This window comes from Gymnoscopelus microlampas (assembly GCF_963454915.1).
Source record: "Gymnoscopelus microlampas genome assembly, chromosome: 24".
NCBI classification, from domain to species: domain Eukaryota; kingdom Metazoa; phylum Chordata; class Actinopteri; order Myctophiformes; family Myctophidae; genus Gymnoscopelus; species Gymnoscopelus microlampas.
Window position 1 is genome coordinate 23158667 of NC_139961.1, and position 20723 is coordinate 23179389.

The 20723-nt window shown below is 40.8% G+C and overlaps 1 protein-coding gene across 1 annotated transcript; it reads right to left on the reverse strand.

The window, feature by feature from the left end:
- Positions 1–68: 68 nt before the first annotated feature.
- LOC311040781 (receptor activity-modifying protein 1-like) lies at positions 69–12993 on the reverse strand. Its single transcript, XM_084051139.1, has 3 exons — positions 12706–12993; positions 8943–9081; positions 69–2409 (listed from the first exon to the last, which is right to left on the reverse strand). Exons 1-3 carry the CDS (start codon positions 12761–12763, stop codon positions 2154–2156), a joined length of 453 nt encoding a protein of 150 aa, XP_083907265.1. The 5' UTR covers positions 12764–12993; the 3' UTR covers positions 69–2153.
- Between the last annotated feature and the right edge of the window lie 7730 nt (positions 12994–20723).

Consider the following 20723-nt stretch of genomic DNA (forward strand, 5'->3'; position numbering starts at 1 on the left):
GACCCCCCCCCCAGAACCTTACCCCAGTTGCTCTGTGTGTGTGTGTGTGTGTGTGTGTGTGTGTGTGTGTGTGTGTGTGTGTGTGTGTGTGTGTGTGTGTGTGTGTGTGTGTGTGTGTGTGTGTGTGTGTGTGTGTGTGTGTGTGTGTGTGTGTGTGTGTGTGTGTGCGTGTGCATGCGTGCGTGCGTGTCATACACTTGACTTTTTTCTTACCCTGAGCCCCGTGCTTACTTCTCGTAACAGTTTTCATGTGGCTTCCTCCTCCAGAGGCAGATAACAGCATGTGTTTTGTGTGTTTTCTCTGTCTGTGCTCCTCTTCCTTCGCTGTGAACATCGCTTGACTTTTCTCTGCATGTTTGAATGAACTCCATGACAAGCACATACACAGACTGAACACTGGGGGGCGCTGGAGTAGCACACGAGAAGCTGGAACTTGCTCGCCACAGTATACAGAGTGTGTGTGTGTGTGTGTGTGTGTGTGTGTGTGTGTGTGTGTGTGTGTGTGTGTGTGTGTGTGTGTGTGTGTGTGTGTGTGTGTGTGTGTGTGTGTGTGTGTGTGTGTGTGTGTGTGTGTGTGTGTGTGTGTGTGTGTGCAAATGTAGGTGTGTAAATGTTAAGGCGCTCTCTTTCAAGGTTTAAATGTAGAAATATGATCTATTAAAGGGCAGTGAGGTGAAGGATGGAAAATAATTCAAGAACAATTGAGTATGTTTTCTGTGTAAATATTTATGTCATGCTGTCACACAACATCTTGTATATACAGGCTCACTCGTTCTTCACTCTACTGTAGGTGCCCCAGGCACTTTCCCAACCTGGGTTCCATGCCCGCCTCGGGTGGCGCTAATGATCAAAAGGGGGGCGTGAGGTCTTGTCTGTGTGTTCTCAATGTGATATTAGTCCAACTCATCATACATTATCTGTTTTACCCTGTAACTTTAACATAGCTAACTCCCATAAGTAACATTGTCGTGAAATATAGTAATAATATTGTTGAATTAAAACATATCTAAGAAACGTGCGTGTGTGTGCGCGCGTGCGTGCGCACACCCATATCTCAGCTTTTTCCCAGATGTAAGAAGGGGGGTTCCAAGGATAAAAAGTTGGGCACTACTGCTGTAGAGTAATATATTGTTTTTGGCACAATTGAATAGAAAAACATATATTATATAAAACTATAACGTACACTAAAACAATCCACACATCTGCTCTGGCATTTAACAAACATGCTCTCTGGAGTCCACATGTCCAAGCCTTGAGTCCAAATATAGCAGTCTGTCTGTCCTATAGAACAATGGTTCTCAAAGTGGGGGCCGGGGGCCCCCTGGGGTCCTTGAGAGCGTTCCAGAGGGCCCCCAGCTACATTATTGATAGTTAGGAACCAAATGGACCTAAGTGGAGTGTACAAATGGAACTAAATGGTTGTCAAAGTGGGGTGCAGGGACCCCCAAGGGTCCTTGAGGGGGTTCCAGGGGGTCCCTAGCTAAAGGCCGGATACATGCTCCTTCCGACGTCGGAAACTCCTCCGGTTCGGACAGGCTTTCTGAGATATAGTTCGGAGAGTCAGGACATCTGGAGTTCTGAGACCAAGTTCGGAATGACGTCAATTTTTTTGTCATATCACCTCCCTTCCCGAAGAAGAATTCAGACATTGGATGGGGCATGTACTGGCTTGAATTATTAATATTTAGGGCAGGGGTCTTCAACAGGGGGTCCGGGACCCCTAGGGGGTCCTTAGAGGTACTACAGGGGGTCCGCCAAATCTTTGTGTGATACAATTTTTTTTTTACCTTTAACCACTTGAACCCTAGCATCCCTTTTCTGAGGAGAACTTCAGCCAAAAATAGCAGATCTACAAGCTCACAACGCCTCGCGCTGTAGATCGGCTATTTTTGGCAAAGAGCTATTGGTGTAGAGGGGAAAAAAGAGCAGACCACGTAAACAACAAAAGTTGAATCTGAAGCACAATTTGATACAATATAGAGGGGGTCGCTGCTTCATCTCTCTCTCAGCTAGGGGGTCCTTGGGCTGAAAACGTTGAAGACCCCTGCTTTAGGGACCAAATGGACCCTTACAGGTCTGTAACTCCCAAGAGTGTACAAATGGAACCCCTTACAGGTCCATTTGGTTCCATTAAACAGTTTGAGAACCCGCTGCTATAGAACTCCCTCGGTGCGTTTGCTCCTCCACACCACTAGGGCGGTCACGAGCAGCGTGACCAGCACTGGCACGGCGATGAACGGGCCGAGGATGCCGATGGGCGGGTCGTGGAGCAGCCGCCCGGTCAGAGCGCAGCTGTGGAAGTAGACCCGGTGGAGGTCCATGAAGAAGTGGTCGATGATGTGATTGGGCCAGAAGCATTCCATCCCCAGGGCCACCACGTAAGTGCAGTTGGTCAGTTCCTCGTATGGCCTACAGGGGGCGGCGATGAAAAAAAGCATAATGATTACGATCGTTATCCTTTTATACTGTATTATCCTGGCTGTTGGAGCGAAACCTCGCAATAAATAGCTTGTTTTGTTACTTTTCAGGAAATGGAAAAAAATATCTCTGTTCCAATGGATTAAATGTAGTATTTAGTCACAAGCTCTATTTTCATTGGTTGAATGTTTATAAAATCCACACTTTTAAAAAATAGTGAAAATAGCAGATCTACAATCTTGCGATTAGTTTAAAAAAAACATTTAAAAAGTATGTTTCTGCCCGACGGCAACCATATGAAATGTGAAAATGCTTTACAAAAGACAGAACTGTATGAAAACAGCACATCTGTGTTGGAAAATTATATTAAATAAAATAAAATTTGTAAATACACTGGTGACAATACGCAGTTTACTGGATCAAATGTGGTATCACTTCAGAAGATAAGATCAAGTTGACTCGTTTTATAAAACATTACTCAAGTCATTTGTGTGACCGCCTCGCTGCGATGCATTGTGAGCTTGTAGATCGGCTATTTTTGGCGAAAACATTTGGTGTGGAGAGAAACGTGCGAGTCCAAGTACAGTTGCAACTCTGTTTCACTTAGAATAGAGTGGTTAACTATCTGACTCAAAGGAATAAACACAAGAGGGTCAGATTTCTCCTTTGGAGATGACCAATGCTATTTTAAAACCAGTAAAGGTCTAATCTGTGACCATTGTAACTCACAAAGCAGCATATGCCCATATAAGGTGCTCTCTTTCTCACCATGACAGTGGTCTTGCAAACCTTTGTAATGGACCTGCTCCATGCATGCTGGCAATTCCATAATGTATAGTATAAGGCAGGGGTCTTCAACGTTTGTTCAGGCTAAGGACCCCCTAGCTGAGAGAGATGAAGCCGGGACCCCCACACATATTGTATACAATTGTGTTGCAGATTCAACTATTTCATAGATAGCTTCATAGACTAGTGTATGTTGGATTCATGTGTATTTTAAGACCGTCAATACTTAGTAAACTTGACCTTTCACTCTGTACTTAGTCTGCTTTTTTCCCTCTAAACCAAACCTCTTTGCCGAAAATAGCTGATCTGCAAGCTCACCACGCCTCACGTTGTAGATCTGCTATTTTGGCTAGAGTTCTCCTCAGAATAGGGAAGTGGTTAATGTTAAAAAAAAAAGGTTCCTATCACACAAAGATTTGGAGGACCCCCTGTAACTCTGAGGACTCCCTAGGGGTCCCGGACCCCCTGTTGAAGACTCCTGGTAAAAGGCATTCTGAGTTCAGACTGAGAGCAATCCCTCAAAACTTGGGAGCTCGCCTGCTTCACACTAAACATTGTTTAGGAGCATTTTTATGTGATATTTGAAATATGGAACTATTTTCTAGGTGTATGTGTGTGTTTTGTGGGTGTACCATACAGTATGTCAGGTTAAAGAAAGAATTATGCCTTAAAGCCGGCTTCTCATAACATTGTTATGCAGTGAAACACAGAGATATAGCTTTCCTTCCAAACTGAGATAACCACGTTATCACATATTATCACAACAGGCCATCACATTTTATGAGAATGGAGAAGAAGACATACATTTGCACAATATAAATAAAACAAAATACAAATATTTGTTTAAGGCAGAGAACACACAGACAGTGTAGTGGGCTGGGCAATAAGACTTCAAATCAGTGTCACAATTATTTCAAACTTTTGCCTTTATTAATATTAATGAATGATTATTTAATGAAAATGAAAATAGCAGATCCTCAAGGTCACAACGCGTCGGGAGCTGCTTGTAGATTGGCTATTTTCACTATTTTTGTACGCCACGATTGTGCAACGAAGTATGATACAGGGCTAAGTACTTAATCTGAATTATCAATTTAATCGATTGTAAAAAACATATATTAGAAATGTAAAAAAAACTAAGTCACAAAAACACCTGCTTCTAAACCTATTAGTACCATTAAAGTGGGACTATACAATTTATTTTAATTAATAAAATGTTTGTCCAATCTTTATGGTAGAGTATGTTAATACAATATAACTTATACAATTGGGGTGGTTGTACTTAGTCTCTCTGCAGCTGCTCTTCTATTGAGACAATTAGATCGTGTCAAAGGTCATGTCTCACCTAGACACAGGATCTGACACGAATTTTGACCTGATGGTCAAGATTCAATTTATCCCCTGAGCAAGCAGACAGGCTCTATTAGCTCAATGGAAGGAAACCGGGTTCAAATCCACATACAGTAGAAGAGGAAGTTACATAGTGCAGCTAAATATCGGGTTTTTATATATTATATATATATATTTTCGGTTAATTTTAATTGCTTGGCCCTGCAGTGCTCCCATGGACAAGGTCTCTCACAGTTTGCCTTTTAAGTGTCCTTTCTGAGGGGCGGACCACAGCTTCCACAGGGACATGTGTTGGTGGGGGGGGGGGGGGGGGTAGTCGGTGGTGTAAAGTAACTAAGTACATTTACTCAAGTACTGTACTTAAGTACAATTTTGAGGTACTTTTACTTTACTAAAGTATTTTGAATTTTCTATACTTTTACTTCTACTCCACTACGTCTCAGAGGCAAATATTGTACTTTTACTGCAGATATACATTATTATATTATAAAACATACATTAACCACTTTAGTCCTATTTTATACCTAAGCTATTTGAAAATAGCCGATCTAAGACGCGTTGTGAGCTTGTTGTAGATCAGCTATTTTCAAACATTTTAGTACTTTTACTTTTGGTACTTTAAGTACATGTTGATACCAATACTTTTTTACTTTTACTCAAGTAAATTTTGAATTCCGGACTTTTACTTGTAACGGAGTATATCTAAATTGCAGTATTGGTACTTTTAAAGTAAAATATCTGAGTACTTTTTCCACCACTGGTGGTAGTGGGGAGGGGGGGATAAATAAATAAAAAGTCAAAGAAGCAGCTAGAATTACCGGCGGGGCTTAACACAGCTAAATATAACCGTTAGGTGGAAGGGGGCAGGAGAAATGGAGACGCATACCAACGAGGCTGCAGATACTTGGGATGGTCGACGTTGTGCAGCTGCATATGGGGGCTGTGTCACTCACGCCATAGGTTTGGACGAGATGCGTGACAAGATAACGTTTTGGTTGTTTCGTGTTTGTTTTGTTTTTTGATAGACATAGACAGGGTTTGGTTTCTACAAAAAAAAAAACAGGAGTGTGGGGGACGGGGGTATTTTCTTAACCACTTTAAGCCCTGTTATACTTTACTGGTAGCTCACAAAGCGATATGACTGGCAGGCCAAAGATAGGGTTGCCACCAGGGTTAAATTGTTTAATGTGCATTTTCTGTTTATTAAATTGTGGTGGAAGAAGTACTCGGATATTTTACTTAAGTAGAAGTAGCAACAACATGGTATGAAAAGACTCTGTTACAAGTAAAAGGCCTGTGTTCAAAATGTTACTTGAGTAACAAAAGTATTGGCATCAAAATATATTTAAAGTACCAAAAGTAAAAGTACTAAACTGTTTGAAAATAGCCTATGTATAAAATAGGGTTGAAGTGGTTAATGTATGTTTTATAATATAATCATTTATATCTGCAAAGTAAGTAGTAACTAAAGTTGTCCAATAATTATAGTGGAGTAAAAGTACAATATTTGCCTCTGAGATGTAGTGGAGTAGAAGTAAAAGTACTGAAAACTGGAAATACTCAAGTAAAGTAAAAAATAAGTCAAAATTGTACTTAAGTACAGTACTTGAGTAAATGTACTTAGTTACTTTACACCACTGGATAAAACATATCCCCACCGGCCATAAAAATGAATTACTAGAGGGGGATATCAAAAGCACTGGATTGGAAATGTCATGTTCATGTCATTCATAGCCATAGGTGTCTGTCAACGCATGCACCCGGCCAAATGCACATTTTCAAGCACACACACTGACACACATATACACGCATGCACGAACGTCCGCACACACGCACGCACACACACACACACACGCACACGCACACGCACACGCACACGCACACGCACACGCACACACGCACACGCACACTCCTTGACTCCAATGATACCGTCTTCTACTGCAGAAAAGATTGTGTTTTAGGATTGCGAGTAGAACATGTCACCATCTCTCTCTCTCTCTCTCTCTCTGCTCCTGGGACTCCCTCTTTCCTCTGTGTTTCGCCTTGATTGCGCTTAAACCCTAACATTTAACTTCACTGAAACTATGCCTAAACCTAACCTCAAAACCCTGTCCGCCAGGGCTTAACACCTGGGAAAGACATCCTCCCCTCTGCTGCTGTCTTTCTCTCAATCTGTCCCCATCTCTTTCCCTTTCTCTCTCTCTCTTTATTTGTTCTCTGTTCTCTTTTCTCTCTTTCTCTCTCTTTTATTGCAGTCGGAACAGAACAGACAACAACAAACATACCATAAGCTACAAGCAGAGCCGCCTGGGAGAAATGTGAGGCCCTGTGAGATATATATATATATATATATATATATATATATATATATATATATATATATATATAAACTGCCCACAAAAAGTTTGGAAACTTAACTTCGGTCGATTATTTCTCCCCTTCAATAATACCAATTGGTATAGTATCTTATATTATTTTTATTGTTGATTTGTCACCTTTACAACGAGGTATAACTTAAGTAAGGTTTGTGCATTCGTGGAATGAGCAACACAGCTAAACGTGTGGGTAGCGCCTAAAACAATCTGCTAAAATCCCCCAATATGCTTCTGTTGGTCACTCTCGTTTTGAGCGACCTGTCAGACACCTGCTGAGAGGTGTGTGCCAGTCACAGGTGTGACTTGCAACTTTGTTGAGTTTGTGTTTGCTCAAAGCAGCAACACTGCCCCCATGGAAAGATGCCACGTTTGTCCCTTCAGGATAAGGCCTGTGCAATAGGGCAAGTGGAAGCTGGTGTTCCATTACGCAGATTACGCATTATTTGGTGTTAGCCCAGCTACCATTTGCTGGCAGGTGTGTGCCTGTCACAGGTGTGTGACTGGCACCTGAGCATGGGTCCTGCAACCTTGACATCTGTCTTCGGTACCGTTGTGCAAATCTCGCCTGTAAAGTTCTGGAAGAAAGCCTATGGCTCCTCAGTGAAGCAAGGTCTTCTTGGGGTCTTGCTTTGACTTCACCAGTCTCACAGAACTCCTATGTTTGGAAATGGTACCAGGGCTGACGCCAAATAATGCTGCCACTCTGCGTAACGGAACACCAGCTTCCACTTGCCCTATTGCAATGTTTGCACGACAAACGTGGCATCTTTCCATGGGGGCAGTGTTGCTGTTTGGAGCATACACAAACTCAACACACCTGTGACTGGCACCTGAGTGGTCAGGTCACTCAAAACAAGTTTATTATCAACAGAAGCATATTGGGGATTTTTGTTGTCAATTACTTTTGATGCAGTAATGGTCTTATTTAAGTTTTTAGAGGTATAAAAAAGAAATGAAAAAAAAGAAAAAAAACACTTACACTATATGTTGGTTTGTTTACAGTTGAGTCCAGACCCACAGTTTGAGAACCACTGCACTATATGACAGTGGTTCTCAAACTCTTTTCAATTTGAAGGACCCCCAGTTTGGTATGCATATAGGCCACGGACCCCCAATAACTCTGAGAGTGTACAAATGGAACCAAATGAACCTGTAACGTATATATTACTCAGGCATATACAGTAGTTCTTGCAGTGGAATTATGACAAGTTGTCCCTACCAACATGGTGACAACACTGTCATGTGAACCAATGGCCAATGCGGTCTCTAGTTTGTCTCAGTTGTTTATCTGTTTCATTCCAGCCTGTACCTGCTACCTGTTCTGTGCTCTTGACCCCCATCCTGTGTGTTTTTCACTGCCTGCTCCCTATAGCCTAACGTTTTGCCTGTTTTACTGGATTACTGCCTCGCCCTTGACTGTGTTGTTTGCTTGCCTTTCTGACCTGCTGGTTTTGACCTGTATTCTGTGTTTGGGATCTTTCTAAGAAAAGGCTGCCGTTACCTCATTCGTGTCTCTTGTCCTATTCTATTCTGCAACGGAGTCCTTTTTGAAACCCTGACACATTTTATGCTCTGGTTGTTCAAAAATATAGCCAATCTACAAGCTCACAACATCGGCTATTTTCGAAGGACTTAGGAACATTTTGAAAAAATGGGGAAAATATTTTTCACCATCTGAAAAGATAACTGAAGCCAGGGTGAAACCCCATTAGTGTGTACCACATAATGTGTTTGGTTCAGGCTTGGCTCTATAGCATGTAGCATATTAATTCCCTTTTCCTGCCTCTTTCGTGTCTCTCTCCACTGTATTACCCAGAAATAAGTAATACTAGATTAGTTTGTGTTTTAATCTCTCCCAATGTAAGTAATACTTGGTTTCCCTATATTCAAGTTTATAAACGTACCTGTATTTTACTTCTATTTCTTTCTTTCTTTCTTTCTTTCTTTCTTTCTTTCTTTTTTCATTTATTTAACTCAGTCACACTTCTGTGTGTGCATAGTAAGTGAACTCACTTCTGGGTGTCCTTCCAGCTGCACCACAGGCCTTGATCCAAAGTGCCCATGTCTTTCGTGAACGTTGGAAGGCAGTGCTCATTGATCATCCTCTCATAAAGACCAATGTGGCAGCCAGACCCCAACGGAAGAACATGGGCTACAGAGAGAGAGAGAGAGAGAGAGAGAGAGAGAGAGAGAGAGAGAGAGAGAGAGAGAGAGAGAGAGAGAGAGAGAGAGAGAGAGAGAGAGAGAGAGAGAGAGAGAGAGAGAGAGAGAGAGAGAGAGAGAGAGAGAGAGAGAGAGAGAGAGAGAATGAAAGAGAAAAGCAACATTAATTTAAAAGCATCCTTTATTGAAAAACCTCAATAGCGAATACAAACACACAGGAACAAATAAACAAGGAGAGCAATACATTATCCTTGCCTCTTTTGTGTTTCACTGTGTGTGTAGGTGGACACACACCACCTACACACAGGAGTCTGATAACACTGGAATCTCTAGAGACCACCAGTATCGTACTTGAACCTGGCATCCCTATTCTGGGGCAAACATTTGGCAGAAATAACAGATCTACAAGCGATTTGCAGAGATTTGGTGTTGAGAGAAAGAAAGGAGTGTACCTATTAAAGCTCTGGGGGATGCTGGGTAACTAACTCTCTACCTGTCACTGTATGTTTTCACTCTCCTCATCTCAAGGCTAAACATTTGTCTAAACGTTTTTCTTTTCATCAAACATTTCTTAAAGTCGAGGAGTGAGTCAGGTAATGACTCATTTATACTTGTCGTATTACCTTGTCGCTAGCCAATAACAACATGATTCATCGGCGACACTGTTGAATAAGTAGAGTTTATAGGGTAAAAGGCTGATTAATGTGTGAAAGATAAATGCCTTATGGAGAGAGATAATTGTGTGCTGATCGATAGCATGGAGTTTGGGGCTCTCCTTGCCCTGGGTGATGCCCCACCTGCCTACTGTGGAGCTACGTCTGCCCTCCCTGCCTGAACGTATGCTGTTACAGCTTGGCATTCAACCACGGATAGTTCCTGCCAAGCTGGACACAAAGTTCAGAGAGTTGGCCTGCACAAGTGACTGGATACTGGACTTCCTGGTGAACCACCGCCAAGTGGTGAGAATGGGCAACGTCACATCAAACCCTCTGACCCTCACTCAACACAGGAGCCCCTCTGGGCTGTGTGCTGAGTCCTCTCCCATACTCCCTGTAGTGTGTAAACACACACGACGGCGTGGCCGCGGACCGCTACGATATCATCATCACGTACGCTGACGACATGATCGTGATGGGCCAGATTGTCGATGGCGTGACAGGGATGAGGTCAGATCACTGACACTTTGGTGTAGGGAGAACAACCTACTATTTTAACCACACACCTTATGTAGTATAGAGTCAAGGACCCCCAAAATGATATGTATTTGGCTGAGGACCCCCCATATCTCAAAAATATTTTGTGCCAGGGATTTTTCAAAAATAGCAGATCTACAAGGCACTCGGTGCCGCGCTATGAGCTTGTATATCTGCTATTTTTGAATAGCCAAAGTATGGTTGAAGCGGTTAAAATGATTGTGACGCTACATTAACTGATTTAGCTAGAGACCCCCTGGTACCTCCCTGAGGACCCCTGGGGGTCCCCGGACCCCACTTTTATAACCAATGGTATACAGTATATCATGTATCTTATGAATATACTTCACACTGCCCACATGACTGTTTTGAGCTTGTAGATCAGCTATTTTTCATTATTTTTGAAACGGGACCAAATTAACATATTTTTGGTCTGGAGCTGAAAGGTTTGGGAACCCCCGCTGTAGAAACATAACCACCCCAACCATGTTTGTGTGTATAAATGATAAACATCACGTGGAAACATGCTCATGAATGCACCATCATCCATCATGTGCTGCCATACGTGCCTCGCTTTCAGGATCAGAGATGAAAGTCATGCAGACACATGCAATTATGCCATTCCGCACATCCATCTTTATGGATTATGAGAACGATTCTGATGAATATGACAAGATCCACTTATGGATATCCATGTTTATCCATAGCTGCAGCTCATCATGCATGGGGAAACTCATTTAAACAGGATGGATTTATTTAGTGATGGTGGATTTTAAAACAGATACCTGAGACACTATACCACACTTTGGCAATGATCTATCTGAGATAGATCATTCCAAGTTCATCCCTGGAATATAGATGAGATAGACTATCTCATCTATATTCCAGGGATGAACTTGGAATATGTAGTTTTAATGATGGCATTCATTCATTCATTCATTCAGAACTCATACTAAAACTAGAAAATAATTCAAATTCTTCTAACAATATTTGCCCTACAACGAAGCATAGCCTACAGTACATTAGGGCTGTGGTTCTCTAAAAGTGTGGTCTGGGGACCCCCAGGGGTCCTTGAGGGGGTTCCAGCAAAATAATAGCATCAAAATCAGTTTAACCACTTTAAACCTGTATACTGTAAATGGCAATTTGTTTTGTACTTCAGATATTCAAAAACAGCCGATTATAAGCTCACAAGCATTGGCAATGCATACGTTTTGAGCTTGTAGATCAGCTATTTGAGGAAAAATAAATCTAGAAAATGTTCCATAGAATCAAATCGAAAATTATAATACAATTATTATTATAATACCTTGACTTGAACATGTTTGAAAACCAAGCATAATGCCTCTCTGCACGCAGAGAACTGATGAACTTGTGACGAAGAGCTGGTAATCCCTGGGATAGAGACCAAAAAGTCAACCTGTTGGTTAATTCTGGACGTTCATGATTATTTATCTCAGTGGTTTTCCGACCACCATTTGACGAGATTTAGACTCTCTCAGACCCAAGACTTGTGTTTGACAACAAGAATGTTTGACAATAATTTAACTCTTGAGAGCATTTACACTATCAAGAGTTAAAGATCTATATGGGTCCATTTGGTTACCACCAACTCTCCATCATTTAGCTGGGGACCACCTGGAATCCCTTCAAGCACCACTGGTGGTCCCCGGCCGGACCACTGGTTGATAACCACTGATTTATCTGAAAACCAAGTCATGAACGTTTGTATGTTGATTCATTGCTCATGATACACTGCGTAGTTTCTCTGACTGCAACCGTGCGCACAAGCCCGCGCGAAATTGACCCTCACGGGTTTGATTTGTGTTAGGCCTACTGTGTAAATGTATGTATTCGCAATCGCATATAGACTATCAATGGTAATTTAATTCCACATATGTAGCCTAGCTCAGTGGTTCTCAACCTGTGGGTCAGATGATTTTGGGGGGGTCCCCAGATGTCAGTGAAGTGACAATTTAAGGACCTTTAAGAACTTTTTAGTACCTAAAAAAAAAGAAAGAAAGAAAAACTACAATTAATCAACTATAGACCTACTAAAAAAACTGGTCAAACATTGGCCAAATTGTCAAATATTATAAGTAAATATATTTTTTTTTAAATAGCCTTCTACAAGCTCACAACACCTCCCATTGCCTCAGGCATTGTGAGCTTGTAGATCGGCTATTTTCACAATATTTATCTATGGAGCCAAGTCAAACTAAATGTAATGACTCAAATCACAATTCCAAGTGCTTGTTAGGGTAGGGGTGCCCGTGCCCAGTTCAAATATGATTATTTTGGGGGGGTCACGGCCTGAAAAGGTTGAGAACCACTGGCCTCCAACACGATATCGATGCACTAATTTGATCAATCTACCGCTGATTACAATTTCAATAATTAATACTTGTATAAAGACTTACCTGCAACAAACAAAAGAAGCCCCACTTTCACGAGTGACGAGCTGCAATCCAAAGCCATCACGGCCACCCAACTGGACAACTTTTACGCGTAGACTGTTATACGTGCTCTAGTTGAGCTCCTATTCCAGTCTCATTCTTCCACTGGAGTCATATAAATATCACTTTAATAACAGAAAGGATCGTATAAGAGTCCCGCAGTAGAACTCATATGTCTTCCAGTGGCATCAAGCAGTCTGGGACGGGGATCAAGGCGACTGACATCCGAGCGCTGCGTAAAGCCCTGCCGTGAACTTCACTTCCACTGCCACAGTGTTGCCATGTCTGCTTATTATAAGCGGCTTTGGGCTTGTAAAGTTGCTTGTAAATATTGGTTAGTTTGCGGGTTGCGTTTTTTTGGGCTTGTTTCTAAAGTGTGCTTATTTGGGCTTGTTTCTAAAGTGTAGTTGTTTATTTGGGCTTGTTTCTGAAGTGTAGTTGTTTATCTGGGCTTGTTTCTGAAGTGTAGTTGTTTATCTGGGCTTGTTTCTGAAGTGTAGTTGTTTTTTTTGGGCTTGTTTCTAAAGTGTAGTTGCTTATTTGGGCTTGTTTCTAAAGTGTAGTTGCTTATTTGGGCTTGTTTCTAAAGTGTAGTTGCTTATGGGCTTGTTTCTGAAGTGTAGTTGTTTATTTGGACTTGCTTCCGAAGTGTAGTTGCATTTGGGCTTGTTTCCTAATGTTGTTTAAGCAGTGGTGGTTCTAAAACATTTTCAAGTCGAGGACCCCCAAATTAATATTTGTATCACTTCAGGGACCCCTCGCCTGTACCAGATTTGTGATTTTCAAAATTTCTATTTTCCAAAGATCTCACTAGCCTAGCCGACAATCTAGTCGCTTCTTTTGGGGTTGTTTTCTTTAGCCTGGGAGGGATCAATACGGATCAATACCATTTTCGGGTTTCTGGAGCGGAAATAACTTTACGTCATCAAGCGGCCGGAACCAGTTGTAAATGACCACCAACCAAAGGGTTTTTCATACTTACTATACAGTTATAGTTGTTCATCTTTATTGATTGATGGTTGTTTATCTGCCTTTGTGATGCCATGGGGGGTTGTGTTTTATTGCTACATTTTGAGACTGTTTTGTGTATGTGTGGTTTACAAAAAGGTCCACTAGGTGGCAGAGTTCTCCCATTTTTTCTGTGCTTTCAGTCAATACATAGTCTCATTGTGGGAATCTCGCGAGAGTTTCTATAAAACCAAGATGGCGGTAACAGTCCAAAACGAACTATTGTTACAGATAAATAAGTTCAAATTCGTGTTTTTAACACCCCTTGGAAGGCGGAATGAGGTTTGTAAGGTGAACCTTTCATTGCCAAGAGAGTGTGTTTACTTTAAGTTAAAAAAGATAGTTTTTTATTGCTCTAATGTAACCACATTAATGCCTTCCCTTGCCATAATGAATGCAACAGTGTTATGTTAAGTCTTGTCTTATGTTATGTCTTTTGTCTAAGGCATAGGTTTTGTTTACAATTCATGCCTTCTGTTTTATTGTCCCAAGATGGCTTATTTGCACCATTTAAGAAGTATATTATTTGTTTGTTGTCAAGTTAAAGCTTATTTTGGTCAACTGTTTGTTTTAATGACTTAATTGCATTTTTGTGATACTAGACTTGCCGTTAATGCATATTTTGTGTCCATGTTTCCTATAGTTTTCACGGTGCTACGGAGAAACAAACCGGCATCTGTTTGAAACTCCACTGTCTCATCATTATCAAACTTACAACGACGAGGGGCAGTTACACCAGTGACTAGAACCTCCGGTGCCGTGTACCTCCAAACCTGGTTGCTTGTTTCTCTCGCAATATCTGGCAACACTGATAGTTTCACTCCAAGGAGACTGAGTCACTAGAGCTACAGTATTGGTCCCAGACAGACAGTCAGTGGTGGAAAAAGTAGCCTACTCAAAAATGTTTTTACTTAAGTAAAAGTATCACTACTGCAATATAGAAATACTCTGTTACAAGTAAAAGTCCGGAGTTCTAAATTTACTTGAGTAAAAGTATAAACGTATTGCTATCAAAATGTACTTAAAATATACCAAATACCAAAAATAGAAAGTACTTATTATGCAGAATGTCCCATTTCACAACTTTTCAAATGTATACAAATCTTTGGAAACTAGCAGATCTACAAGCTCACAATGCGTCGCATTGTGAGCTTGTAGATCAGCTATTTTTTAATGGCTGAAATGTAGGCTATATATAGGGCTGAAGTAGTTAATGTAGATTTTGTAATAATAATCAAAATCTTCAACGTAGTAACTAAAGTTTTCAAATAATTGTAGTGGAGTAAAAGTGCAATATTTGTCTGAGATGTAGTGGAGTAGTAAAAGTATTGAAAATTGGAAATACTCCAGTAAAGTAAGAACTACCTCAAAATTGTACATAAGTTCAGTACTTGAGTAAATGTACTTAGTTACTTTCCACCACTAACTAGAGCTGTTGGGTCCAAGTGTCCTTCACCTTTCCTCTATAGCCCTGCTGCTCAGACGAACCATGCCTGTCATTTGACCCCAATATTGTGGGACAGTGTGACCGGTGAGTCAAGCAGTGAAACCAATGGTTTTCAAACTAGGGTCCGGGGACCCCCGGGGGCCCCTTTAGATCAGCAATTATCAACCTGAGGGCCGGGGGCCACTGGTGGGTTGTGAGGATATAACAAGTGGCCCCCCAAACAATTGAACAAAAACTTTGTATATTGATAATATAACATTAATATCAAACATATAATGTAAAAAATATCCCTTCATGGCATGTTTTCTTTAAAACCTTTTAATTGTGATAGTAGGAACTTAAAGTATATTGATCCAACCCGGACCACAATCGATTGATTGAGACATGTTGCTATTTTGCTTTACCTAGTTATTAGCCTATATATTATCTATGTGTTTAATGCTGCAACAATGTTGAGGAACTGAAACCAAATAATTGTAATTATACTCATTATGTAACAATACACACATCGTTTTCCATTACCAATGCCATTGTTATCATCATCATCCTCATCATTTTCATCATCATCGTAACCAATTAAAGGCTATTAATTATACCTTTGAAGATGTGTTAATTAAATCCATTGTATAATCTTTTCCATTCTTTCAACACAAACTAAATCCCACAAGTTGACGTGGCACAGTGTCATTGTGCCAGGGACACACACAGGGACATGTTCTTCAGCGGCCAGCTGTCTAGTGTGACGGAGTAACTCTGCCCGAGGTCAAAATGACAGACCTTTACTGTCTCACATGACAGTTCAAGTGCCTGCACTCAACACTGGTGGAAGAAGTATAGTCTACTTGGCACAGTGGTTCTAAAACTTTTTAATGTCAAGGACCCCCCCAAATTAATATCTATTTGGCTGCGGACCACCATCCGAAAACATTTTGTGCCAGGAACCCCCATGCTAGATTTCTGTTGTTACAATGTTTCAGCAAGCGCACAACGTGTTGCATCGTGATGCGTTGTGAGCTTGTAGAGCTGCTATTTTCAAATGGCCTATGTATGTAGGGTTAAACTGATCTTGACATTAAACAATTGACCCCTGGGGGTCCCAGGACCCCAGTTTGAGAACCACTGGCCTAGCAATGCAATGCAGAAATACTCTGTTACAAGTAAAAGTCCTGTATTCAAAATTGTACTTTTGATTGATTGATTGAATACTTTATTAGCAGTTTGCAAAAGAAAGCACAGGAATGTACAGTTCAATACAAGGTCTGCTAATTTAATTTGTGATTTTTTGTTTGTGATTTGTGGAGCTCCCTCTGGTGTTGTGATTGTGGACGTCTGTGACATTTTTGAAGTAGTTTGACAGTTACATGGGTGTCTTTGTGGTGTAGTGTATCTCGTAGACCAGGCCCATTGCAAGTTTCTGTTCTCTGTCCTCTATCCTGACTCCTGAGCCACCCCACCCTAGCAAATGAGCAGGGGTTAGATGAGTTGTAGGTGTGAGGCCAAGCAGTAGCCACGGACCAGTTTGTTTTGGGATGTCTGGAGCCTTGTTTTTAAGGCCTTTGTGGTGCTATGGTACTAAGAGGTGCATGCATAGTCATAGTGACACTGGATGAGTGCTCCAGCGAGAGTCCTCTAACAAAATGTTGTTCTTTGGTTGACTTTTTTTGATTACTTTAATTGCCATTTTTTCACTGAAAAGATTTGCATCTAAATTGCAACCCGGGTAAGGTAATTTCCTCTTTTCTTGTGATCACATTGTCACCCACTTTTACTGTGAAGCCGCCAGCCTTGCAAAGGTTTATTTTGGACCCAAAGAGAATGGATTCAGTCATTTCAGTTTTACCCAGGTGTAATGATAGTTTATCAGCGAGCCAGGTGCAGATTTTTAGAGTTCAGAGCTGAGGGTTTTTTCGACCTGTAATTTGTCCTTGTCCGAGACCAGGAGAGCCGAGTCATCCGTGAATAAATTGGGTTAAATTGAGTTAAAGTACAAAAGTATTGGCAATCATCAACATAATATATAATGTAGTTACTGTACCAAACATAAATGTAGGCTACTCATTATCAGTGGTGGACAGTAAAGTACATTTATTACATTTTTTTTTAATTTATATTCATACTATTATTTTGTATGTTTGTTTATTTTCCAGTGTTCCAATAGAATCCTATATTGGATTATGAAATTCCTATAAGAATCCCTATGGGATTTGTATTTATTTTTTGTATTTTTATTATTGTATTTAGAATTATTTTAATATTCTATAATTTATTCAATTCTATATTTGACATGTATTTTCGAACTTAGTTTATGCAAAGTATGAGCATACAATATAAACAATAAATAATCTACACACTAAACATACAATGCACTCGCTCCTTCAGCTCATTATGTTCAAATTACAAATAAAATAGACACTTGACTAAACAAAAAAAGGGCTATTTCCTCCAGCGGAGGGGCTCGAGGGCTGGGCGGAAGCAGCTGATAGGACCAGAGAAGTGAGGGAACTCCTCGGTTTGATTCGCGCCACTTTTAAAACATTAAGCTGTGTGTGTGTGTCTGTGTGAATGAATGCAACTGGAAGGGATAGTCAGGACCAACCCAGTGGTTTTCAGCGCCAAGAGGTGAGTTTAAGGCTTTTGTTTTCTTCTAGGCTATATTTACATTAACCTTTGGACCGTGTAGAAGGCAGTAATAGTATTTGTATGTATTATTATTTTTATTTGATTCTAGGCTAATTGTTTTTCGCTCGACGCCACCTGTCAGGTTGGGCCAGGTGCAAGTCATGTCACTTAATTTGCTCGAGCAAAGTTGGTAAAGGATTTTTGAAATAATTATTTATGCTGTTGCTATATGCTCAAGGAGGTTAGGAGCCACTCCAAACGACGTGTGTGTGTGTGTGTGTGTTTGTGTGTGTGTGTGTGTGTGTGTGTGTGTGTGTGTGTGGGTGTGGGTGTGGGTGTGTGTGTGTGTGTGTGTGTGTGTGTGCCTGCGCACCTATATTTTGTGAATTTCTGGAAAAGCTTTGACTTGGTTTTTAAGTCTAAATGTGTATGCATTGATATCTGTATATACGTTGTAATATGTAGCTACTTTTGGAGCCACACCTATATTTGTACTTTTGAACACTCAAGTAGGCTAAAATGTGTCAAATTTGTACTCAAGTAGGCTGCAAATTTGACAGAGCAACTGTCACTTGTTGAATAGGTAATATTTGAGTTTACTTTGACTTGAAGTACTGGAGTTAGCCAGACAACTTTGTCCACCACTGCTACGGCCCATTTACAATCATTTTATTGGCTTGTAATTAGTAATGCATTGTGTGTGTATATCGCTTTAATTTCGCAGCTATAAAGGTGCATGGGGATGCTTTTAATGACTTTATGTGCTGCTGGGTAGCCTAAACTGTAATAGCCTAATAACCTACTAGCTACATCATAAAAGTATCACTTAATGTTGCAGTAATAATCTAAATCTGCAGAGTTACAGTAATAAAGCTGTCAAGTAATTGTAGTGGATAACAAATTACAATATTTGTCTTTGAGATGTGGTGGCTGCAGGCCTATAGACCCCTTAACAGACGACGTCATACTGGCTGCGTGCAGCCAGTATGCGCGCAACGAAACCCATTATATCAGGTCTCGTTAGGACGCGTCTCACTAGCCAACACACACAAGAGGGGGTTGGGGTGTGCTGAAACCAGTGCACCCCGAAACAGGTTGGGAATTGATTGCGTGAAACAATCACCTGTGCGTCCAGGCTCAATGTTAGTAAACAAATAATTGGTCTATAAAAGGTGGAAATACTCAATAAGTAAAAAGCACCTCAGAAATTGGATTCCCTCCAAAATGCAAAAGAAGCAGCCTTAATGTTCCGCCAGAATCCATTCTGTGAACAGTCCTGAGGATGAGAGCTCTATCAAGCGATTTGTGATTTTATTCTTTTACAGTCTGAATTCAATTTAATGAAAATGACCCCAAGTCTGACAGGTGCAAATGGCGTGTCAGTTAATATCATTATTATATAGCCTACGTTTTTAAATGGGATTTATTAAGTTTCGACATCGCCATTTAGGCTACATACAATATAATCATGACTCATCTGATGTGATTTAAAGGTGTAGTGAAATGAAAAATATGTTTTTCACACTTTTAGAGCATATCCGTGGTCATCATATGGGCATACCTAACAATAGATGCCAAAAAAATGAAAAAAAAACAATTTTTGTGAATTTTTACATCTAAAGTCCCTAAAAAGCCAATCTTAATTACTTCCTGTAAACGAAAACGTGCTGCGTGATGACATAATACAGCCTTCACGAATATAAATGAATCTTGATTACATGCACCTGTTTGATTCCCATAGCTGCACGTTCTTCAAACACAGCTGATTTTAATTACAGAGATACTCCGTTTTGAATCTCATTGAAGATGAGTGTATTACTCATTTTAAACTTCATCTGCACACTAAAATATGTATCTGAAAACATTATAGGTTCGAAATAAGCCAGGTAGTAGCAAACGTGCTTCACTGGCCGTCTCTCTCTCACTTGTAAACAAACACTAGCCGTGTGCCAACACGGCTGAAGTGATTGAGATCCAACGTCCCATAGCCTGAAGGGATGGGACCTTCTGATTGGTTTAGAGTCGTTGAGCCGACGTTTCGGGCTGAACCTTCAAAATAAAATGCCCGAAAATGTCACTTCAGTGCGTCTTTAAAGTATCACTAGCAATGCTCTCTAAAATCCAGCGGATGGCAGCAGAGGACACCAAATGAACGTGGGCTTTAAATTCTTGGGCATCAACGAACCACAGAGCAGAGCTGCCTTCTAGATTTGGCAGGAGTCTCCTTTTATTTCAACCACATCTCCATGACTCATGAGGACTCCTTGATTGTCATTTGTCCTTGATTTCTCCTCGATTTGATTTGGTATCAAACTCCCCAAATTCACCAGAAGACAGGAAATGACATCTACTATGTTAAGGGGGGTCTGATCAGTGCAATGCAATCATACAGAGATATTCACTTTTACGTAATGAATGGTTATTATTAAAGATGGGTCTTTAATTGCTTCAGTCATCAAATACATATCTGTAGGCCTTATTTTTAGCTTTTTAATGGATGAAATTTCATACCCATCATTTTCCAATGCTAGGAAAGCAAGCCTGATAAAACTCCCCAAATTCACCTGAACACAGGAAATTACATCTACTCTGTAGTTTCTGGGAGGGGGGGGGGATTCTCACAGTCAGATGTTGGCAGGCCTGTGGCTTTGGAAATAATATAGAATATTTTACGCATTATAAACACCCCCCCCCCACACCACCACCGCCCTACACAGACCCTTATCATGTTACATAGGTCATAAATCACATGGATTCCACAAGGCCTGGCCCCCTCTCTCTTATTGGTTTCACACACCACACCAGTCAACAAACGGAGTCACCGTGCAGAACGCACACGGCGGGTACATGTTGCCTAGTAAAAATGACTGGCCCTGAAAATGTACTGCTGGGGTCCATTCATTTCACT

Excerpts from the sequence above, each read along its gene's own strand:
- LOC311040781 (XM_084051139.1), bottom strand. The coding sequence starts at position 12,763 with ATGGCTTTGGATTGCAGCTCGTCACTCGTGAAAGTGGGGCTTCTTTTG. Across the intron at positions 9,082-12,705 it reads GCTTCTTTTGTTTGTTGCAG|CCCATGTTCTTCCGTTGGGG; the intron begins GTAAGTCTTTAT and ends CTCTCTCTGTAG. Across the intron at positions 2,410-8,942 it reads AGCTGGAAGGACACCCAGAA|GCCATACGAGGAACTGACCA; the intron begins GTGAGTTCACTT and ends CGCCCCCTGTAG.